General features: G+C 39.4%; 1 protein-coding gene across 1 annotated transcript in view; it reads right to left on the minus strand.

The window, feature by feature from the left end:
- CPXM2 (carboxypeptidase X, M14 family member 2) overlaps positions 1–19,646 on the minus strand; it is a 106,587-nt gene that overhangs the window by 39,019 nt on the left and 47,922 nt on the right. The window contains exons 6-10 of the mRNA XM_089507824.1: positions 18,083–18,233; positions 12,976–13,064; positions 7,657–7,780; positions 4,696–4,892; positions 984–1,163 (exon numbers count right to left, since the gene is read on the minus strand). Of these exons, the coding sequence (XP_089363950.1) occupies positions 984–1,163; positions 4,696–4,892; positions 7,657–7,780; positions 12,976–13,064; positions 18,083–18,233 (741 nt within the window). The remainder of the gene's footprint in view (positions 1–983; positions 1,164–4,695; positions 4,893–7,656; positions 7,781–12,975; positions 13,065–18,082; positions 18,234–19,646) is intronic.

Raw genomic sequence — 19,646 nt, forward strand, 5'->3', positions numbered from 1 at the left:
CCTGGTCCCCAGAGTTGTGATCCATCATTCAAACCACTACATCATGCTAGCTTTAATAACATTTAATCCCTGTCAATGAATTGTTGTTGTTGTTTTTGTTGTGTGCTCTCAAGTCATTTCCAATTTATGGTGACCCAAGTGTGTGACATGTCCACTGGGAAGAGGGAAGTTGCCCAGTGGTTTCCGTGGCTGAGCAAGGAATTTAACCCTAATCTCCAGAGTTGCAGTCCAGAGCTCAAACCACTACACAAAACTGGTGCTCATTAATTAATTAGGATTGTGTATTCTTCATTCTTATTGATTTATGTCATCTGACATCTCAACAAGGAATTTTGAAGTCTCAGACAAGACTGTCACTGTCCAAACTTAGGCCCGTTACAAACGGGGCACCCTAGGACGGACTCAGTCCGTGCTAGGGTTAGAAAGGGGCGTGTCTTCCAGACGCCCCTAACCCTAGCATGGACTGAGTCTGTAACAAATGGCGGCGGCCATTCCACACGGCTGCCGCCATCTTGATATAACGGACGCTCTGCGTCCACACGTCACACCCCGGAAGTGACGCTGCGAGTGCGCAACTAGCGCCTCACGGCGTCTCTTCCAGGGAGCAAGAAGGAGCGTGATTTTCACGCTCCTTTTTTGCTGCGTCCGAGAACCGCGCCGTTTGGCTGCTGCGGTTCCCGGATGCAGCAACCGGCGGCAGCAGCAGACCGCCGCATTTTGGCGGTCTGTAACCCGCCTTAGAGTCCTAAGCAAGGAGTCCTCTTTTGAGAAGCAAAGTCTACAAAGGCAGCAAGCCCAGAATGACTACTGGATGGTTAACAAATATGCCAAAACCCTGCCCATTGCTTCTAATCCTTAAAGACCAACAGAGGAGCACCCTTCATTATTCTGACACAGTTGTGACATTGCCAATAAATTTTTTTTAACCATTTTTAACCACTTTATATAGAGATGGTGCTTTTCTTGGTGCCACTTTTACTTACTGTAGCATTCTCAGAGAGGTACCATTCTGGAATTGGAATGTGATGATTTGGGACCTTTCTCTGAACCTTCCTCCGATCTTCAGCTTCCCAAAGCAAAGTATTCAAGTCAGGGAAGTTATTGTTGATATCTATGCCATCCTGAGTCCATCGACCTAAAGACCATCCTCCTAATTCTGAACCCTGTAAGGCAGTGATCAATTTATTTAGCATTTTTATGGCAGCAAAAATTGAACAGATCTTCTAGTGTCAAACTGAGGCCAGGATCCAACAGTGTATTTCCACTGGACTATCACTTTTGAATTAAAATTAGAATGTCCCTCTTCCTCCTTCTGTGACACTCAAAACTTACTTCAGGGATTTTTCCAGCCTTCCAGAATAGTCTTTAAGGCATTAAAGAGGGTGAGGAGAGGGAAAAAAAGCACACACACACCAAGTTCCACTGGCAAAAGCAGGCAAATCCAGTAGAATTATAATGTTGGAGCCCAGTCTTTACTTCTTAAAGACACAGAACAAGTCTCCCAAATGCCAATGAAAATAGCAATATTTTAAACATATTGCAAACAAAGATGCATTTTCTTTTTTTATTATTTATTCTTTATTATTAAAAAGATATTACATTTCATAGATGCATTCAGCAGATGTTTCCACTATATGCATAAATGATTATACATAAACAATTAAGGTACAGTTGAAGGCTTTCATGGCTGGCATCCATAGTTTTTTGTGGGGTTTTCGGGCTATGTGGCCATGTTCTAGAAGAGTTTCTTCCTGACGTTTCACCAGCATCTGTGACTGGCATCTTCAGAGAATGCTTGCCTGGAAAAAGTTGGGTCTATATATACTGTGTGAGCCTGGAAATGCAGGAGTGATTTGCATGTGTATTGTTGTGTGCTGATGGCAGGCCTCAAGCTGGGAGGCTAATGCAAACGAGGATTAATGTCTGCTAATTGGTGATCATTGGCCTGTTACAGACTGCCAAAATAAAGCTGCTTCGGGTCTCTTTGGAGGTGTGCTATTTAAATGATGCATCCTCAGAATCCAGAAGCTGCACCAAAAGCTGCACTCCAGTGCTTAGGAATGGAGTGTGGCTTTGGCACGACCTCCGGACTCTTAGGACCCATGCATCATTTAAACAGCATACCTCCAAAGAGACCCGAAGCAGCTTTATTTTGGCAGTCTGTAACAGGCCATTATCTGCTGAGAAAGCCCCTGACTCTGAGTGGTTTCCTATTTGCATTTGCTGAGTCCTCATTTTGCTATTCTTCAGGACAGGTAGCCAAATTTTGTTCACTTTTAGGGTTTCTTATTTCCGATTGAAATTATCCAGATGTTTGTGGATTTCAGTGGCTTCCCTGTGCATCCTGACATGGTAGTGGCTGGCATGGTCCAGAAATTCAGTGTTTTCAAACAGTATTTTATGCCCAGGATGGTTTGTAGCATGTTCTGTTACTGCTGATTTTTCTGGCTGGCCCAGTCTGCAGTGTGTCTTGTGTTCCTTGATTCTGGTTTGCACACTGTGTTTGGTGGTCCCTATGTAGACTTGTCCACAGCTGCATGGTATGCAGTAAAGTCCTGCGGCTGTGAGAGGGTCTCTCTGGTCCTTGGCTGAGCGAAGCATTTGCTGCATTTTCTTCATCGGTTGTAAGTAAGGTACAATTAACCGACACTGTAAATTATTATAAATATATTCTATTTTATCTTCTATTAGAACTTCCAACAGTCCATCTGAATTGTGTGGATTATTTGTTTATGCTTAACTACTTCTTTATTTTTTGAAAGTAAGACATATTCAGTACTTTATGCTTTCTTATTTTAAGTTGAGATCTTTGTTTGCTATTTTGTGAATGTTAATATTTTGACTATTTCCTGATTTATATCCTTCATCTATTTTTGTAATATTCTGTTAATATTTCCCACTCTTTCCACACTTCCTCTGTAGATTATCTATTTATCAGTAGCATTAATTTATCCATTTTGATCACATCCAATAGGTCTAATAACCATTCATCAATGCTTGGAGTGGCAGAAGAAAAAAAACAACCCTTAAAACACTGACATTCCTCTAAACAAATGAACAGAAAGTATGTTTTCTGCACAGAAAAAAAATGTATTTCCCCACAAATACTTCCAAAGCAACAATAGGAACTGCATGGAAATCTTTGTGTTCTCATCCAGTGGAGAGAATCTTGTAGAAATTATTTGTTCTTTATATCCCTAAGCACTAACAATTTACTTTTTTTAAAAAAACAATGCATTACAAGCTCTGTCTATTGAAGCATTACCTTTTACCATTTTTGCATCTGAACTTTCTTTCATGTTTGGCTATAATAAGATCATCAAGGGAGACCAGCCAAAGGAAAAGAAAACGGTCTTAATGGAACTTCTAACTGGTATCTCAGGATTCTTTTTAATCTTCTTAAACACCTGCCTATTGGTGTGACTCTAATTCAGACACAGCTTTTTACAATCTATGTAGCCAAGGTTTCTGTTATATTTGGCTACAGTAAGACCGACAAGGGAGATCATCCCAAGTAGGGGACAAGGATTCATGATTATGGTGCTGACAGATTTATTTATCTCTTTCCGCTAAGGAAGAACAACACTAATGTTTTTCAACACTTGCTTGAATATTTTTGAATAGTCTATCTATTCATTCCTAAGCAATTTTGCCATTTGATGGGGGGGCAGAAAATCTACATAGGTCATCATATTTTCTATAACGTGTAAGCCCATTTGTGAAGCTAGCTGCAGGCTTGTGCCTAAGTGTGTGGCTGGATACACAATTAATATAAATGAATAAGGTAGCAAGATGTTAATGAACAGCATAATTAATTAATGGAAAGAAACAGTGAAGTTGAAATAAAAAGAAAGCAAAATGATGTTCCAGGGCAATTAAACCAGGGTTGTTTATATATAGTTTGAGGCGGGTTATAGACCGCCGCTTTGAGGCGGTCTGCCGCCGCCGCCATTTGCTCCGTAAGGGAGCCGTCGCAGCCAAACCGCGCGGCTCAGTTACGGAGCAAAAATGAAGCTCCAAAATGGAGCTTCTTCTTGCGGCGCCCTAATGACGTCGCGAGGTACCAGGGGCACATTCGCGACGTCATTAGCGCCGCGACACGTTCAGACGCACAGCATCCGATACGTAAAGATGGCGGCGCCCATATGAACAGGGCGCCGCCATCTTGTACGTATTCTATACGTACTAGGGATAGGGGGGTGCGGAAGCACCGCCCCTTCCTAACCCTAGTACGTATAGAATACGTACTAAATGGCGGTCTGTAACCCGCCTGAGTTATTAACTCAGTTACAACATGAAGAGAAATAAGTTCAATATCATTTAACTGCAAAAACCTTTCTAAAGATTCTTTTTTAAATGTTTCCCCTGGCCACTTTCAATCTGAAAAATACGCTGTTGAAGCACTTTTTGTTCTAAGAAATGGTTGGCAATTTTATTAAATTATCAGATTAACTGCATTACTGGGAGAACCATAATTAATTAAAGTCTTTCCATTTGCAAGCTACCTTGTCCTCCTTCTACCATAGACAAGGCAATTGATTGTGGAATTTTTATGAACATAGTTTGTCAATTCTTTTATAGGAGTATCTATTGTATCAATCAATCATAACTAATTATGGAATATTATGAACATAGTTAATCAAATATCATAACTGATTATTTATTGGAATGAAGTAAAATAACAATCTTCCTTACTACTTCATAGGCTTTCTCATATCCTTCAGGGTTGATTGAAGGAAGAAGATGAATTCTGGTATCCTCAACAAGACGTATAATACGTGGATTTCCAGCCAGATATTCCTGGCACATAAACTGCATTAACAAAAGTAATAGCTCACGTCCAAGCACCTCATTCCCATGAGCCCCTGCCATATATCGAAATTCTGGCTCGCCTGTTCAAAAACAAAACAAAAAAGTGTCACAAAGTTTGAAAGTAACACATTAGAAGTAGCAACACACAGGATAATGGCCAAACATTTGAACAACAGTCTCTTTGAATAGTCTGAACAAAGCATTTCTAAATAATGAGGAAAAAGTCACCAGTAAACATTACTTCTAACCTAGAGGAAGTAATAATACTACCATTTATTATAAGTGTAACTTGTTACTGTTAAATATTGTCACTTTCCTTTAGTAACACGTAATGCTTACTAGTGACTTTTTCTCATTACTTCAGGGAGGTTAAATTGCTCTCTTGAAGCATTCTGAAGGGACTTTTGTTCAAATTTTCTTACCTTTTAAGGTGATTTTCTTCAAAAAGGGACATAAGCATACTTTTAAAAGCAGTAGTAACAATGAGTCAATTGGGAAGTTTCCTAACATGTTACATAATAATGTTTAAGTAACTGTTAAAACTCTGGACTAGCACACTAAAAAAATGGATTCAACATTTGCTTAATGCTATGGAATACACATCTTTTGGTCTGGCCTTAAGCAAAACAAAATTGAGTGGTACATACCAGCGTAGTATATTTTCTATACTTCTTCAGTACCATACACTAGGGATAACAGCTAGAAGTCTTGGTGCTAAAACCAGTCCCCAGTGGATCTCCCATTGTGCCAAAGAAGTATCCTCTTCCAAGATGGGTGTTGATGTTTGCTTATTTCATTTTTATCCACAAAAACAAAGAATTCATATCTTTTGTCACCACATAACTTTTGATGGTTTTCATATACTGGAACTTTTTTGCAAAAGGTTTTGTGCAGAGAGTAATTTATCCGGTGAAGAATGTAGTTGCTTTGGTACAAAATAAACTGACTATACTGCAAAAATGTCCCAAAATGCAAAAATGTCATGGCTGTTGATTATGTTTTGATGGTGTGTCTCAGTGTGGTGAGATACACTTTCTCACCAAGGATGAGAAAATTTGCAAGCATTGTTTTTGCAAGCATTGATAGCAAAGCAGAGTGAAGGACATCTTTTGTGATCTGAACTCAGGCTGGGCCAAAATTCAATTGTTATATCAATTAATTTTGTACTGCTTTTTTATTTTTTATTTTTTGGGGTTTTTTGGTGGGAAGAGGATCTTATTTATATGTTCAAAGGAATCTTTGCCACTTATCCCACTCAACCTTAAAAGGTGGCCAAGTGGTCCATTCCTCCCATTTTTTTTGACATTTTAAATCCTCTCTACTATGACTTTATCACACATGGAAAAATCAGGGGATTCTAAAGCAAGGAAAGTTGTGCTATCGTGGCTACAAATATCACACACATTGTGATTAGAGAGGGCTTATCCCAGGAATAAAAAGAGAATAACCAGCAACAAGTCATTCACAGGATTTCCCCGTGAATGATTTGTTGCTGGTTATTCCCTGGTTATTAGCCTCTCTAATTGTGACGTCATGTGATAATCTTAGACGTGATCGTGCAACTTTCCCTGGATAATGGCTTTGGAATCCCCCAATTCCCCCATGTGATAAAGTCCTTATAGTGATGAAGGGGTAAGATCAGAAACTAGCCATAAGGCCTAAATAAGATAGAGACTTATTTTAGAAAACAGTTTGCTTAGATACAGAGAATGTTACAAGTTCACGTTAAGTTAAACATTAAGCAATGCTTTACTCATAGGAGTCTAATGCCTGACAAATGACTTCTAGCAGTTTGACAGGGACTGCCTGCCCTTCTACACTTGGTTGGAGTCAGAATTTGCAGACCTATTTCTTTTACAATGTCTTCTGTAAACTTTGCTGTGTTACATCAGCAAGAATGTTTAGTCTGTGTTCTGTCCTATTAGTACCTAAGCTCTCTACATCTTTTTTAAAATACTCTGTGAATTGTACTGGTTGTCAGCTGGGTATTTGTAATATGGCATACTAGCATCAGTTGTAAGGCATCTTCCATTCCATGGACTCCGTGTTCCAGTGAACAGAAAAATCTAGAATGTAGGTTCATCACTCTGGCACTGACAGGTATTCAGTTATAATGTAGTGGTGAATTAGACCTAACCAGAGCATAGGATATCATACCATGCCTAAATAACATGCTTATGAAGGGTCTGTCCCTTAATTCCTGGCTATTTCCTTGGTGCTTGAGCGAATATGGACCTCAAGTGAACATGAAAACTCATTAACACAGCATGTTGAACCAAAAGAAGAGTTGTTGAGGGGTGCATGTGATCTAATCTAATTTCTTTTGGCTATTCCGTAAAACAACCCTCGAACCCCAACACCTTTTCTACATGGTCTGCTATTAGCAATGACAGGGCACCTCCCACTGGCACAAATACAACATTGTTAGGCTTCTAAGACATGTAATAACAGTGAACAGAACTATCTTCTAACTCTTGCTGTGAATTCTCCAGTTAAGCAGAAGACATCACTAAAAAGGACCTTTCTTTGCATATTTTCCAATATTGATGTTTATTCCACTTTATTAATTGCAAAAGAGGAATATATGATTAGTAACAGGTAATTGTACGTATCCCACATTTTGGATGGCTTCTATTTATATTCCTGTTCTCTTTCTCTAATTAGAAAAGTATCATTAGAATTCCTCCCACTTATATTCAACACCGACTACTAACAAGCACATGCCCCCACTGCTAACTTTTGTAGCCAAGTGGAATATTATAATTTTTAACTCTCAGATAACAACAACACTAGCTGGATTGTAATTCTAGCTGTATTCTAATTTTGTCAAAATATAATTCTAACCAACTTCGTGTTCTCCTGGATTGTCCGAGATTTCAACAGCATACAGCTTTAGCCCTTGGTGACTTTTGCCAATATTGTAAATTCTTGTGATATTTGGACACATCTCATTCACCACTTTCATCAGCTGTAAAAAGAAGAAAGAAGGATTGAATACAAGAGATACAAGCTGTTGCCTCAGTGCATGCTAGATTACCTGTATAGGTTGCTTATTACCGTTAATTATATGTCTGGTAAGTGGCACTCCTCCACTGGGTGTCACCTGGGGGGGACTTCTGGCAGGGTGTCAGGCCACATGGGCTGCACGGGAGTGTATGGGGCAGAGAAGCACATATGGGGCAGCTGAAGAAGCACACACGTGAGGCTAAAAAAGTGCATGTGATGGCCGGGAGCACAGCGGTGTGTGCATCGGAACAGCACTTGCACGGTGTGACACACACACACATATACACACACATGCATCGAGTAGTGTGCACAAATGGCACAGAGGTAGTGTAGGGGAGCCTTCTAGGATGTGACTCCCCCCTTCTAGGGTGTAACCAAGTGCTATCCACACTCTCTGCAACCCCCAGTGATGCTACTGTGTCTAGGTACCATATTATGACATAGAGAGCAACTTGCGCCAGTGGTGGCAGCCCAGTAGGATATATGCTATGGAATGCCCCACATTTTCTTGAAAAATCCATAGAAAAAGGTAAGGGTTTTTAAAATCCATTTTAGACAGGGATAGGGCAGAAGACAATCTGCATGTGAATTAGGGATTTGGTGCTGCATCATGGAGACAGGTTACAGTAGGAGTGGGGGGGGGGGGGGACCAATGTAATTGGCCCATGTAGATATGCTCATGAATGAACATTAAAGAAACACTAAATAACAATTAACTGTTATTTCACATTTGTTAAAATGACATTGGCATTTTGCAGGAATTCTATAAAGACAGACATATTTTGTATTTACATTTCATTTCAGAAGCTGCAAAAATACAAAGTGCATATTACATAATGGGAAATACTGATCTCCCCCTCCCCCACACACACCTTTTGCTTGTATTTGCAAAAACAAAGCTGTCTCTGATATTATGCCTTCACGGCAATTAAAAACCAGAGGGATTATAAATCATGCCTAGAGTAAACTTTTTAATAGACTGTTATTATGAGTTCTATGTGGCAATTATTTCTTCTGTTACCATCCTGGCAAAAAATGCATACATTCCCTAAAACAACCCATTGGATTCAATCTCAATTCACACAGTGCTCAAGGCAGAACAACAGTTGATGGCAGATCTAAGTCAGTTATATCTTTTCAAGAGACTGTAGTGCTGTGGGGCCATTTTATGACAAATTCTCTTTCATTATTGAGTCACATTCTTTGCCACAACTGATTCATCTGTTTATTGACTTCATTTTAATTTCTTGTTTTCACTTTCAAAAAAATCCCAGTTTTATTTCCTACTCAGTCTTCCTCTCGTTCTCTTTGGCGGGTCACAAACCGCCGGGTTGCGGCAGTCTCCTGCCGCCGCCGCTTGCAACGTCTGGGAGCTGCAGCTGCCACACCGCGGGGCTCCCGGACGCTCCAAGGAAGGAGCGCGGAAATCGCGCTCCTTCCTGGGCCCCGGAAGTGGCACCGCAAAGCGCAAGGGGCGCTTTCGTGGCATCACTTCTGCTGCAACACGTCTGGACTCTATGTGTCCAAGACGTCAAAATGGCGGCGGCCGTGTGGAACGGCCGCCGCCATTTTGTGCTCGCGGAGTGCGTACTAGAGTTAGGGGGTGCGGAAGCACCGCCCCTTCCTAACCCTAGTACGCGCTCGTCGCATACTTTAAGGCCCGTTTGTAATGGGCCTGTCTTTCTTTCTTTCTATCCCACCTTTTCCCCAAGAGTTAAGGTAGCTGACACATTTAAAAGATAATACTAAAAACACACAGAAAACCACATTAAAACCAAATAAAACTAAGAACCATATTAAAAACCCTCTAAAAGTTTTTTTTTTAAATTGCAAAAATTGAGATTAGTTTTGAGGCCATATGAAGATGTTGTGGAAGCAAAAGGTAACACTGCTATTCTTCTTTGGAGGTTTTGTTTTTGATGACACCCAACTCTGTCTCTCCTTTCTATAAATTCCAAGGAAGCTATTTTGGTATTTAACCAATGTCTTCAATCATTAATGGAATGGATGAGGGAGAACGAACTGAAGCTTTATACAGACAAAATATACATGCTTCGGGTAAATCAAAAGGTAGATCAGGGAAAATTTGGATTATCTGCAATAATCATCTATAAATTTGTATGTGGATGTCCATTACAATGCCAAATGGAAATCCCAGATGACATGGGTGTCAATACACATACAATTAGGACTCCCCCCCAGGGTTTTTTGATAAATATGCAAATGCTACAGGAAGCCTTATGTAATGCAAGCTATGCAGCACAGCTTCATTCCTGAACATTCAGTAGAATATCTAGGTATTAGGTATTACCACAAATAGCATAATTCTGATTTTGGTGTGTGTACTTTTCCACATAACCCCATATGGACCCTGCAATGCAGTCCATCATAATCCCCAGAGCGAGGAGACATGTACACACTACACCCAGGTGAGGTCAACCTAATGGGACATTTTGGGACCAATACCCTTAGGACTGGCCCAGCAGGTAGTTTGGGAGTTGCTAAATGGGACAGTAAACATCTCCATTATCAGAAGGATGTCTCACCAGATGAGCCTGATGGACTTAATCAAGCACCCATTTCCACCTTGAATACTGCCAATGACTTCATCCATAGATGTAGAATTGCTTTTGCCCAGAGGTTAAATTTGGCCTATATAAGCTCCCTGAAATCCTTGCTTAGCATGTTAATTTGTAATTCATGGGGACACTTTATCACTATGCTCTAGTTCTGGCCCAGTCCTTCACTCAATGACTAATTCTCATACCACCTCAACCAATTGGATCCTGAAGCAAGTCTTGGCTTGTGTAAGTATCTCCATTAGTTCTGTCTCCATCTATTATCTATTCAAACCTCCTCCCTTATTTCCTGAGCCTTGTGTTAGTGTGTGTGTTTTAGTGATTTGCTGTGTGATTTCCCCCCAATAAAAGAAACATTTGATTTTGATTATAAGAATTCTGCCTCTGCGCTATTCCTCTGGTCCAATTCTTCTTTCTCTCAGTATACAAAAGGAAAATGATCACAAGGGTTATTTGTAGCCTAACCCACTCTGAGCTAAAGTAAAATCCCCCTACATAGATTTTTTGGCTACATAGGTTTGTGTGTCTGGGGAGGGAAGAATTATAGGGAAGAAATAATTTTGTCTCTTTACCTATGATCATATGATGCTTTATTGGCCAGTGTCATCCAAATGATTAAACAAGGAGGCAGAGTAAGCAATATTGGAGAAGGAATGTGGGGAATGACATCACGGCAGCAACAAGAGGAAAGATAATGTGAGACTCACAAATATTGGCTGGAAGTTATTATTTCAGTTACAGATTGATAATCTGGAGTTGCATTTCTGCAACTGCTCTGTATTTATTAATCCTACAGAGCCACAGCCCACCATAACAGCCACCAGCCCCTGATCTACTTTAAAAGCCATCATTGGATAGGACAAAGGAGTTCCATTCAACAGGCAACTGGAGCACAAGGACTTGGATGTTTCCACTCCCTCCTGCTAGTAAGCGAGCTTGCAACCACATTACATTAAAGACTCTTATCATTACTTACATTGCTAAGACATTATTAAGTTACCTCTCTTTAACTAAGCATCTTATCTAGGATTCTGGCAATTATTTTATAGGCTTAACATAAAGTACTTTGAGGTATGTGCATTGCCTCTTTTAATATGTGTGTGTGTGCACGCGCATGTCCTTGCACACACGTCTGTATAACACAAAAAAAGAAAGTTAATCCAGTCTTAATACTCATATTTCTTAGACTTGTTGCATCACAGTTTGCAGCATTTGGGCTTTGTAGAATTACTATCATTCTGTTGAAAGGTGCCTTTACAATAATGTTCTCGAATGACTCAGTGATCAGAGAATATCAGCAAATATGAAGAATGTAGTTCTCACTAACCAGTTATAGTTATTGTCTTTGTTTAATCACAGCTCTTTTCAGTCCTTATATAAAACCAGAGGAAATAATTTCATTCTGCTTTAAGCAGTTCATTTCCCAAATATATTCCAAACCTGACCAACCTGTCTTTGCACAATTAGGACCTAAAATGCATTTAACTTTATTGTTTTTGACACTAATTATGCCAATTGAGTTTCTACTCATCTAATCTGTCTGCTGGAAATATAGGCCATGAAATCTCTGGTGAGCACAGTGCTTGACTCAGTACACAATTGCTCAATAAAAAATGAATGATGACTCACTCAGTATAAACAGGCTGAAGATTCAGCACACTCATACCTCATGTCCAAACATATTATCTTTATATATTTGAAGAATAAGATAGGGAAGAGATATTTTTAGCACGTTCTACACCTACATCTGTGGTGCTATAAATCTGGACATTTTTTTCTGCTGTATGGTTAAAGCTAAAGGAATACAATTATACCTGGTAGGTCTAAACATAGACTGGCAACGATTAATGTTCCTTTGAATCTTGGTCATCTGTGTAGCACAAGCCTTCTGCTTCCAGTCACACTATCTGTCAACTCAGAATGAAATACTGCTTCCATTTACAGTAGTGTAAAACTATAGCTACAGAAAAATAAGACAGGAAGCTTTCCAAAGGATGTCTAATATATTCTATACAATAACCCAATCCACACCATACTTCATTTTCAGAGCTTATTATTATAGTGCCCTGCAAGCAGAGAAAAGAGATGGAAAATCTTTCTGTTTCTGGTTCAGATCATTTTTACATTTATATTTACTCATGAATCTGTTGCATCCTGATTCATGATTATTTGAATTAAAACACACACAGAGAGAGAATAATTAAACAGTTTTATTGTCATTTGATATATATTTTCCCTCAAAATATGCCTTTCTAAGCATATTTCAGGGCATCAAACCCAGATTTTAAAGAGCTATTTGTCGAAAGGCCTGGGCCAATATTGATGAGTCTGCAGGTTTCAATTATCAAACTGGGATTTCAGTGGGATAAAAGACTTAGCAGAACTGGGTGTCAGGAGGGGGACTATAAATGTCATATGTTATGAAGACAGTAGAGTTTGTTTTATTTTTCTTCTGAATGTGTAGCTACCCAGTATTGAGAACTGGGAACACTGCAGTGTTCATGATCCATTCTTACAAAGGTCAATGCACATGCTTTAATACAAGTCCTCACCAGAAATTCTGCTCTTTGTGTCCTACCTGCCTCATTTCTTTGTAGTTGTGGTGTTTAAAATCAAGGTTGTCTGTTGTTGTCATTTCATTTCTTCTATGATAATAATTATTTGGGTCTGTAGTAAAAATAAAATACATTTTTCATGAGGGTATAGAAAAACTATATAATGATATCATAAAAATAAAAACATCTAGGGTAAAAGCTGATGGCATATATAGATGTCTGTCTATTTGGACTTTTCTGTTTCTTCCTTCATTCCATGTTTAGGTCCTCCTAGCCAGATCAAGAGTTCTAGAGAACTAAGAAGCTGTCCCACTTTTGCTGCAATTTGTTTGGTCTGAATAAAGATAAGGGCCATATGGGTATGGATTTTATTCACATACATAATTTGTGAATATTATATATTTAGTTTTGCACCCATAGGTATGACTTAAATACCCTAAAGACACCATTTGATCTTTCAGCCCTGCATAGTGCTTGCATAGGAGACCCCTAATGAATACTAGGTGTTATAAGCTATATTTCAGAGGCAAGAACTGGCAAAACCACCCTGACCATTCCTGGCCTAAGAAAACCCTATGTATTTTGGTTGGTCTTAATAAAGATATTTATTTCATTTCATTTCATTTATATGCTCTCATTCTCCTGGAAATAGACCTAAGGTGGCTCACAGATAAAAACAGTTAAAAACTTTACAATAAAAATTTAAGAGTCATCTTGTTGAAACAAAATGAAATTGCATTAATATACAAAAGTTTTTTTTAAAAAAAAAACACCATAAAATTGTATAAAAGCCACCTTGACCATAATTATATATCAGAACCCTGCTTGAACAAAAAGGTCTTTGCCTGCTGGCAAAAGTAAAGCCTAGCCTCTGATGGAAGGACTTTCCAGAGGGTAGGAACAGCCATGAAGAAGGCCCTCTCTCATGTTCTCACCAAGTGAGGCAGTGATGCTGGTGGGACTGAGAGAAAGCCTTCCCCTGAAGACTTTAGAATTTTTGCAAGTTTGTATGAGTTGATATACAGCCCAGCTTTGGATTTTATTCATATATATTATTTGTGTGTGTCTGTGTGTGTGTGTGTGTGCATATATATTCATATACAATTTACATGAATGAAACCCACAGTTGAGATTTTATCCATGTCTTTGGATAAACTGGAGAGAAAACCAAAGCAAAAGAGATATACAGTGCACACGGGGCAAAAGGGGTGTCGCTTCCCATTCAATTGAATGGGTGCGTGCGCCTGTGGCACCCACGCACCACCGCGCCGCCGTGCACAAGCCCCATTGTTTCCAATGGGGCTTGAACATAGGCGGAATTCACCTTATGTGAACCGCTTTGATCTGAAGGAAAAGCGGTATACAAATAAAAAATATTATATTATTATTATTATTATTATGTGGAGGGGTCCGGAACAGATTCCCCGCGTAAGGAGAGGGCCGACTGTACTATAACTTGTAAATTTAGATAAGCTATATACAACTAGCATCGTGTAGTGCTTTGAGCACTGGACTAGGACATTGGGAGACTGGGGTTCAAATCCCAGCTCAGACATATAAACCCACTGGGTGACCTTGGGAAAATCACACTCTCTCAGCCTCAACGAAAGGCAATGGCAGACTCCCTCTGAAGAAGTCTTGCCAAGAAAGCTCCATGATAGGTTCACCTTTAGGTCGCCATAAGTTGCAAACAACTTAAAGGCACTAAACAACAATAATATGTAGATAAGAAGGGCCTGAATACCCTGAAAGCACCAGATCCTGTCTGATCTTAAAAGCTAAGCAGGGTCAGTCCTGATTAGTATTGAATGGGAAACCATCAAGGAATACCAGGCACTGTAGGCTAAATTTAAGAAAAAAGGCAATGGCAAAACCACCCTTGAGTATACCTTGCCTATGAAAACCATAGGAAATTCATGGGGTCACCATAAATTGACAGGTGATTTGAAGGCACATACACATTCAGGAGTTTATCACATGAAGGAAGGGGCGTCACTGTTCCATCCCTGTCCTGTCCTTCCCGCCCAATTGCAGGAAGGATTTTCACACATAACCCATCACTGACCCAGCAGGGAAGAGTTAGTGAAAGTGATTGCACATATCACTTTCACATGTAAGCATGCTGAAAAGCACTCTCAGTCATCAGCTGACAGCATTTTCTTCTGTCATTTGCAGTCTTTTGTATTAACGGAAGAACCCGTTAATACCATGACGTCTGAAAGTGCTTTTCAGCCTGCTTTCATGTGAAAGTGATTTGCATGATCACTTTCACTAGGGGTACAGATGGGTCATGGATAGGATAAGGATGTGGGAGCGATCCCACCCCTATCCTCTCCCCCATCTGATAAACCCCTCAGACAAGATCAGTCATTGTTATTATTTGTTTATTTTTCTCCATCCTTTCTTTGCTAAGGTTCTACCAACAATAAAAATGATAGACAGGTCAAAGAGGAGGGCATTTTATTTCTCCATCCACTTTTATTTTTATTTCATTTATCTGCAGTGGGACCTAAGGCATCTCACAAGAAGGATCAACTAAAACTAAAATGAATCCTAATTTTTGCAACTTCTGCACATTTTTTCATGGGAGACTATTTCAGATTGAAATTTAGAGGTGTCCTTGTCTTAAATATATAATCAAAGTCTGGAGATTACTTTTCTTCTCTGCTTTATGCATTACTGAATATAATTGACCTTAAGCAATGTTAAGGTTGCTGAATCAGCAGACTGGCACTTAAAGTCCTCAAGCATGTGTTTGTGTACGTGTGTGTGTGCATGCTGATCTTTGCACCAGTTGCTTCTTATAAAAGAGACAAGCAAAGTCTCCACAGCATTTTTCAGTAGAGTGTGTGCCATCAAAATGCCCTCAGGCCTTCCTCCAAGGCTTCTTAAATTTTAGATTCTATAGCTGTTTTTCTTGTTCTGTATTATGTTTTTGTATATAGTATTGCATTGCATTGCACTATAGAATTCTTTCAGTCTTTTGTAATTTGCTCAGATTACAGTCTACAGAGAAACAGTATGGCCTAGTGGTCAGGTAGTTTGACCAGGACTCTGGGGATTAGGGTTCAAATCTCTGCTCAGTATGGAAACCCACTGGTTGGTCTTGGGCAAGTCATATTCTCAGTTGTAGAAAGGAATGGCAAATGCCAACTGAACAAATACAGTCGTCCCTCCACTCTCGTGGTTTTGGAAACTGCATCCCTCATTTATGCGCAAGGAACGAATGAAGGGGGAAATAATGGAGCGTGTGCCTGAGGCACACCATATAGGACAAACTCCATTTTTGTGGGAGGGACGGATCCCCCACAAAAACAAAAGGTCGACTGTATTTCAAAGAAAACCCTATGATAGGTTTGCTATAAATTACATTTACTTGGGGACACAGAACAACAAACTGTTCATAAAGTGATAATTACTGGATATATTAAAGACATTATTAACTCATGTCAATAATGAAACTGGGTGCAGGTAGACAGATTCAATCAAGAGTGCCATAGCCCTGAGTTTGCAAGACCTGAGCAGTCTCTTATTCATAGAATGACTATAATCTGAAGTCAGTTTGAAGGTAATTAACAACCACAGCATCAACAACAATAAATCTGTGACAATAAAAGCAGAAGGTAGGAAAATCTTAGCAAGAGGTAATTGTTCCACTTCAGTAATAATACCTGTAAGTGCAACCCATTTACTTAATGCAGTGATTTTAAATTATTTTTAAAAACTTTTTGTAAACATTTTTAATTTATTATGGAAGCCTCTTTCAGTCCTATCATGGGAGAAAGGTGGCATATAAATAAAGTAAATAAATAAATAAATTTGCTTAAGTGACAGTATGCAGGAGGCAGAGCAGGGATGCTACTAGTCAATTTCCAGTTTCCCCAGTTTCAAACAGCAGACAGCCTTGCCCAAAGGAGTCCATGGTTGAAATAGGATTTGAATCCCATCTATCAACTGAATCATCAAGCATTTGTAAGCAAATAAAGAACATCTTTCGGCTAAAAAAAATGTTATCCTACTCTGCAACGACCATTTTGTGACATCTTCATAAATAAATACAATCAGTCTGTGCTTAAAGGCATTTTCTTCTCTGCTTGCATCAAGATATGCACACATGTGTACACATTCACACACACACACTTTTTCTTTGTGCTTAAATTGCAAAAGAACTACAAAGAAAAGTACGTCTATCCCTTTCAGGCAACTACTAATCCCTATGTGTCATTCTGTATCCATCTGCACAGCAATGCTCTGGAAACAAGAAAGGAAAGGTAAAGAATAAGTGTGGGTATATGTGTGTGCATGGGCATGCCTGTGAATGCCTATGTACAAACCTCCCCACATCCTTTATCTCTGTTTTCTATTATTGTCCTGTGTGTGCTATCTCTCAACGTCTTCAACTATGAACTGGCTAAAGGTTCCCACAGCCATTCAAATGATAAATTTATTTTAGCTAGCAAAATGATCTGACAAGGAGTTCTCAGATTATTTCTTCTTGGATACATTCTGTGAATATTTAGTAAGAAGGACATATACAGGAGAACTATTCATTCTGAATTAACAACACTAATAAAAATCCAAAACCAAAGAGCCACAAAGAGACCAAAATCCAATCACAAGTAACAGCTAGACTACATTAATTGAATACATTGCTGAATTATTAGACAACAGTTATGTGAAATCTATGATTCAACGAAACTGCTCTAGTTAAGACTACCAATTGGATTTACACCATAACATTTGTAACCAAAATAGTGTGGCGCTTGTAACTCATTCACATCAATCAAGGAGCCTTCCTATAGATACTTTACAAAGCAGATGGCTGGGAAAGAGTGGCCGCTGGCCACGCTGGTTGCAATCGGGACAGGACCATGGTGACAACACAGCCCATTCCCAAAGTGGGTCTCTGCCACAGATCTCAAGTCACGTTGCTAGGAGTTGGTTTAAACTGAATGCTTTTTGCAGCAGCCTCGGACTCCTTTTGGCAGCATCAGAGAAGCTTCAGGGCACATTGGGGGCATGCATCATCTAAATGCTATGCTGTTGAAGCAGCCGGAAGCCACTTCTTTTGCCCTGTGTGTTTTGAGCCTCCCTTAGTTAGAAAAGACCTGTCATAAACATTGCTTTTACCTGGGAGAGGACAGCCAAGGATTTCCAGTCTCATGCATATGCTTCCTTCTTCATACCATGTTCGAGGGTTTATCCGAATGTAACGTGCAACAAGAGGTACTGGCAGCTCATTGAGGACTGGGATTTCCTTTTCACTGTTGCCTTCAAAAATCTATTTCAACACACAAGTAGTGGGCATCATTAGTAACAACACCTGAAACAAGTCAAAAGATGAGATTCAATCATAACTTTGCCGACTGTAAAAAAGCAACCAGGAACACATGATAATTTAGGCTCACATTTTGTTTGGCCTCTGTACAGCTTAATTGACTCCTCTGAGGCACAACAGAGAAATAGGACTAGAGTAGGGATAGAAGAACTTGACCTACTCCTTGACTCTTTCTAGGTAGTGTATTACTGCTTGGGAGTTTAAATTGAAGCTAGTCCTATCAGTTCTTGAAGATACAAGCCTCAGTTATGTCTATATTTTTCAGTGCATTTCAATCTCTTTATGGAATGTCAGAAAAGTTAAACTGGCTAAATATGAAGTTATTCTCACATGATTATAATCTGCACATTCAGATGCAGAACAATCACCAAGATCATAACTTGAAAGAGTGGGAAAAAAATATCTGTTGTCAATTTCTGCCTTTGTGGTATCTTTAGCATGAGCAAATGGCTGGAATCCTTCCAGTTAGTTCCAACTAGAGTAGACCCATTGACAGAGTTACTTAATGGTGAGTCAACACATAGGTAAATCCAATTGATTGAATAGCTCTACTCTAGTTAGGGGTAGAGTAGGTCAATGTTAGTGAGCAGTGAGGGGTGGACAGGAAGAAAGAGAGAAAGATTCTCCTTCCATTTTTAATGTAGATTGTTACTGTTGTGTTCCTTCAGGCAATTTCTGACTATGGCAACCCTAAGGTGAACCTATCCTGGACTTTTCTGGGGATGAGAGTATGTGATTCACCAAAGGTCATCCAATGGGTTTCTTGGCTAAGTGGAAAATTGAACCCTGGTCTCCAGAATAGCAGTTCAACACTCAGATCACAACAAGATGTTAAATAATTATGTAAGTTGCTTGCCCGCACAGTATGATCTTTGCTATATGTGTATGTACCAGGGTGCACTGCTAAACACTGGAATCCAGTATTACTTATAAGAAAATGTCAACATATCAATTGTTATTTATTCATTTATTAACTGCATATTCTCTGAAAATTTCAGATATCTAATGTCTGCTAATGAAGGTCTTTTTAGATAGCAGGTCTCATAACTGTGACAATTTATTAAGATGGAGCTACAGTCATCCCTCCATATTTGCAGCTTTGATATTTGCGGATTTGATTATTCACGGATTTCATTAATATGTTCTCTCTATAGCTTTCTAGGTCCTCCAGTGCAACTCAGTGGTCAACTTTAACTAAAAGTTGTGCTGAAAGATCATTTGTAGCTACTCCAGTGCCATTCTATGGTCAGTGTATGTTGGACATTGACCACAGAGTTGCACTGGAGGACCTAGAGATTCCTAGAGAAGTGTCCTCTCAGGTAAAAACAGTGTTTTTGTTATTTGCAGTTTTTCCAT

The sequence above is a fragment of the Sceloporus occidentalis genome, unplaced genomic scaffold (genome assembly GCF_023333645.1).
Source record: "Sceloporus occidentalis isolate IW3139 unplaced genomic scaffold, rSceOcc1.0.p SCAF_2, whole genome shotgun sequence".
Lineage (NCBI taxonomy): Eukaryota > Metazoa > Chordata > Lepidosauria > Squamata > Phrynosomatidae > Sceloporus > Sceloporus occidentalis.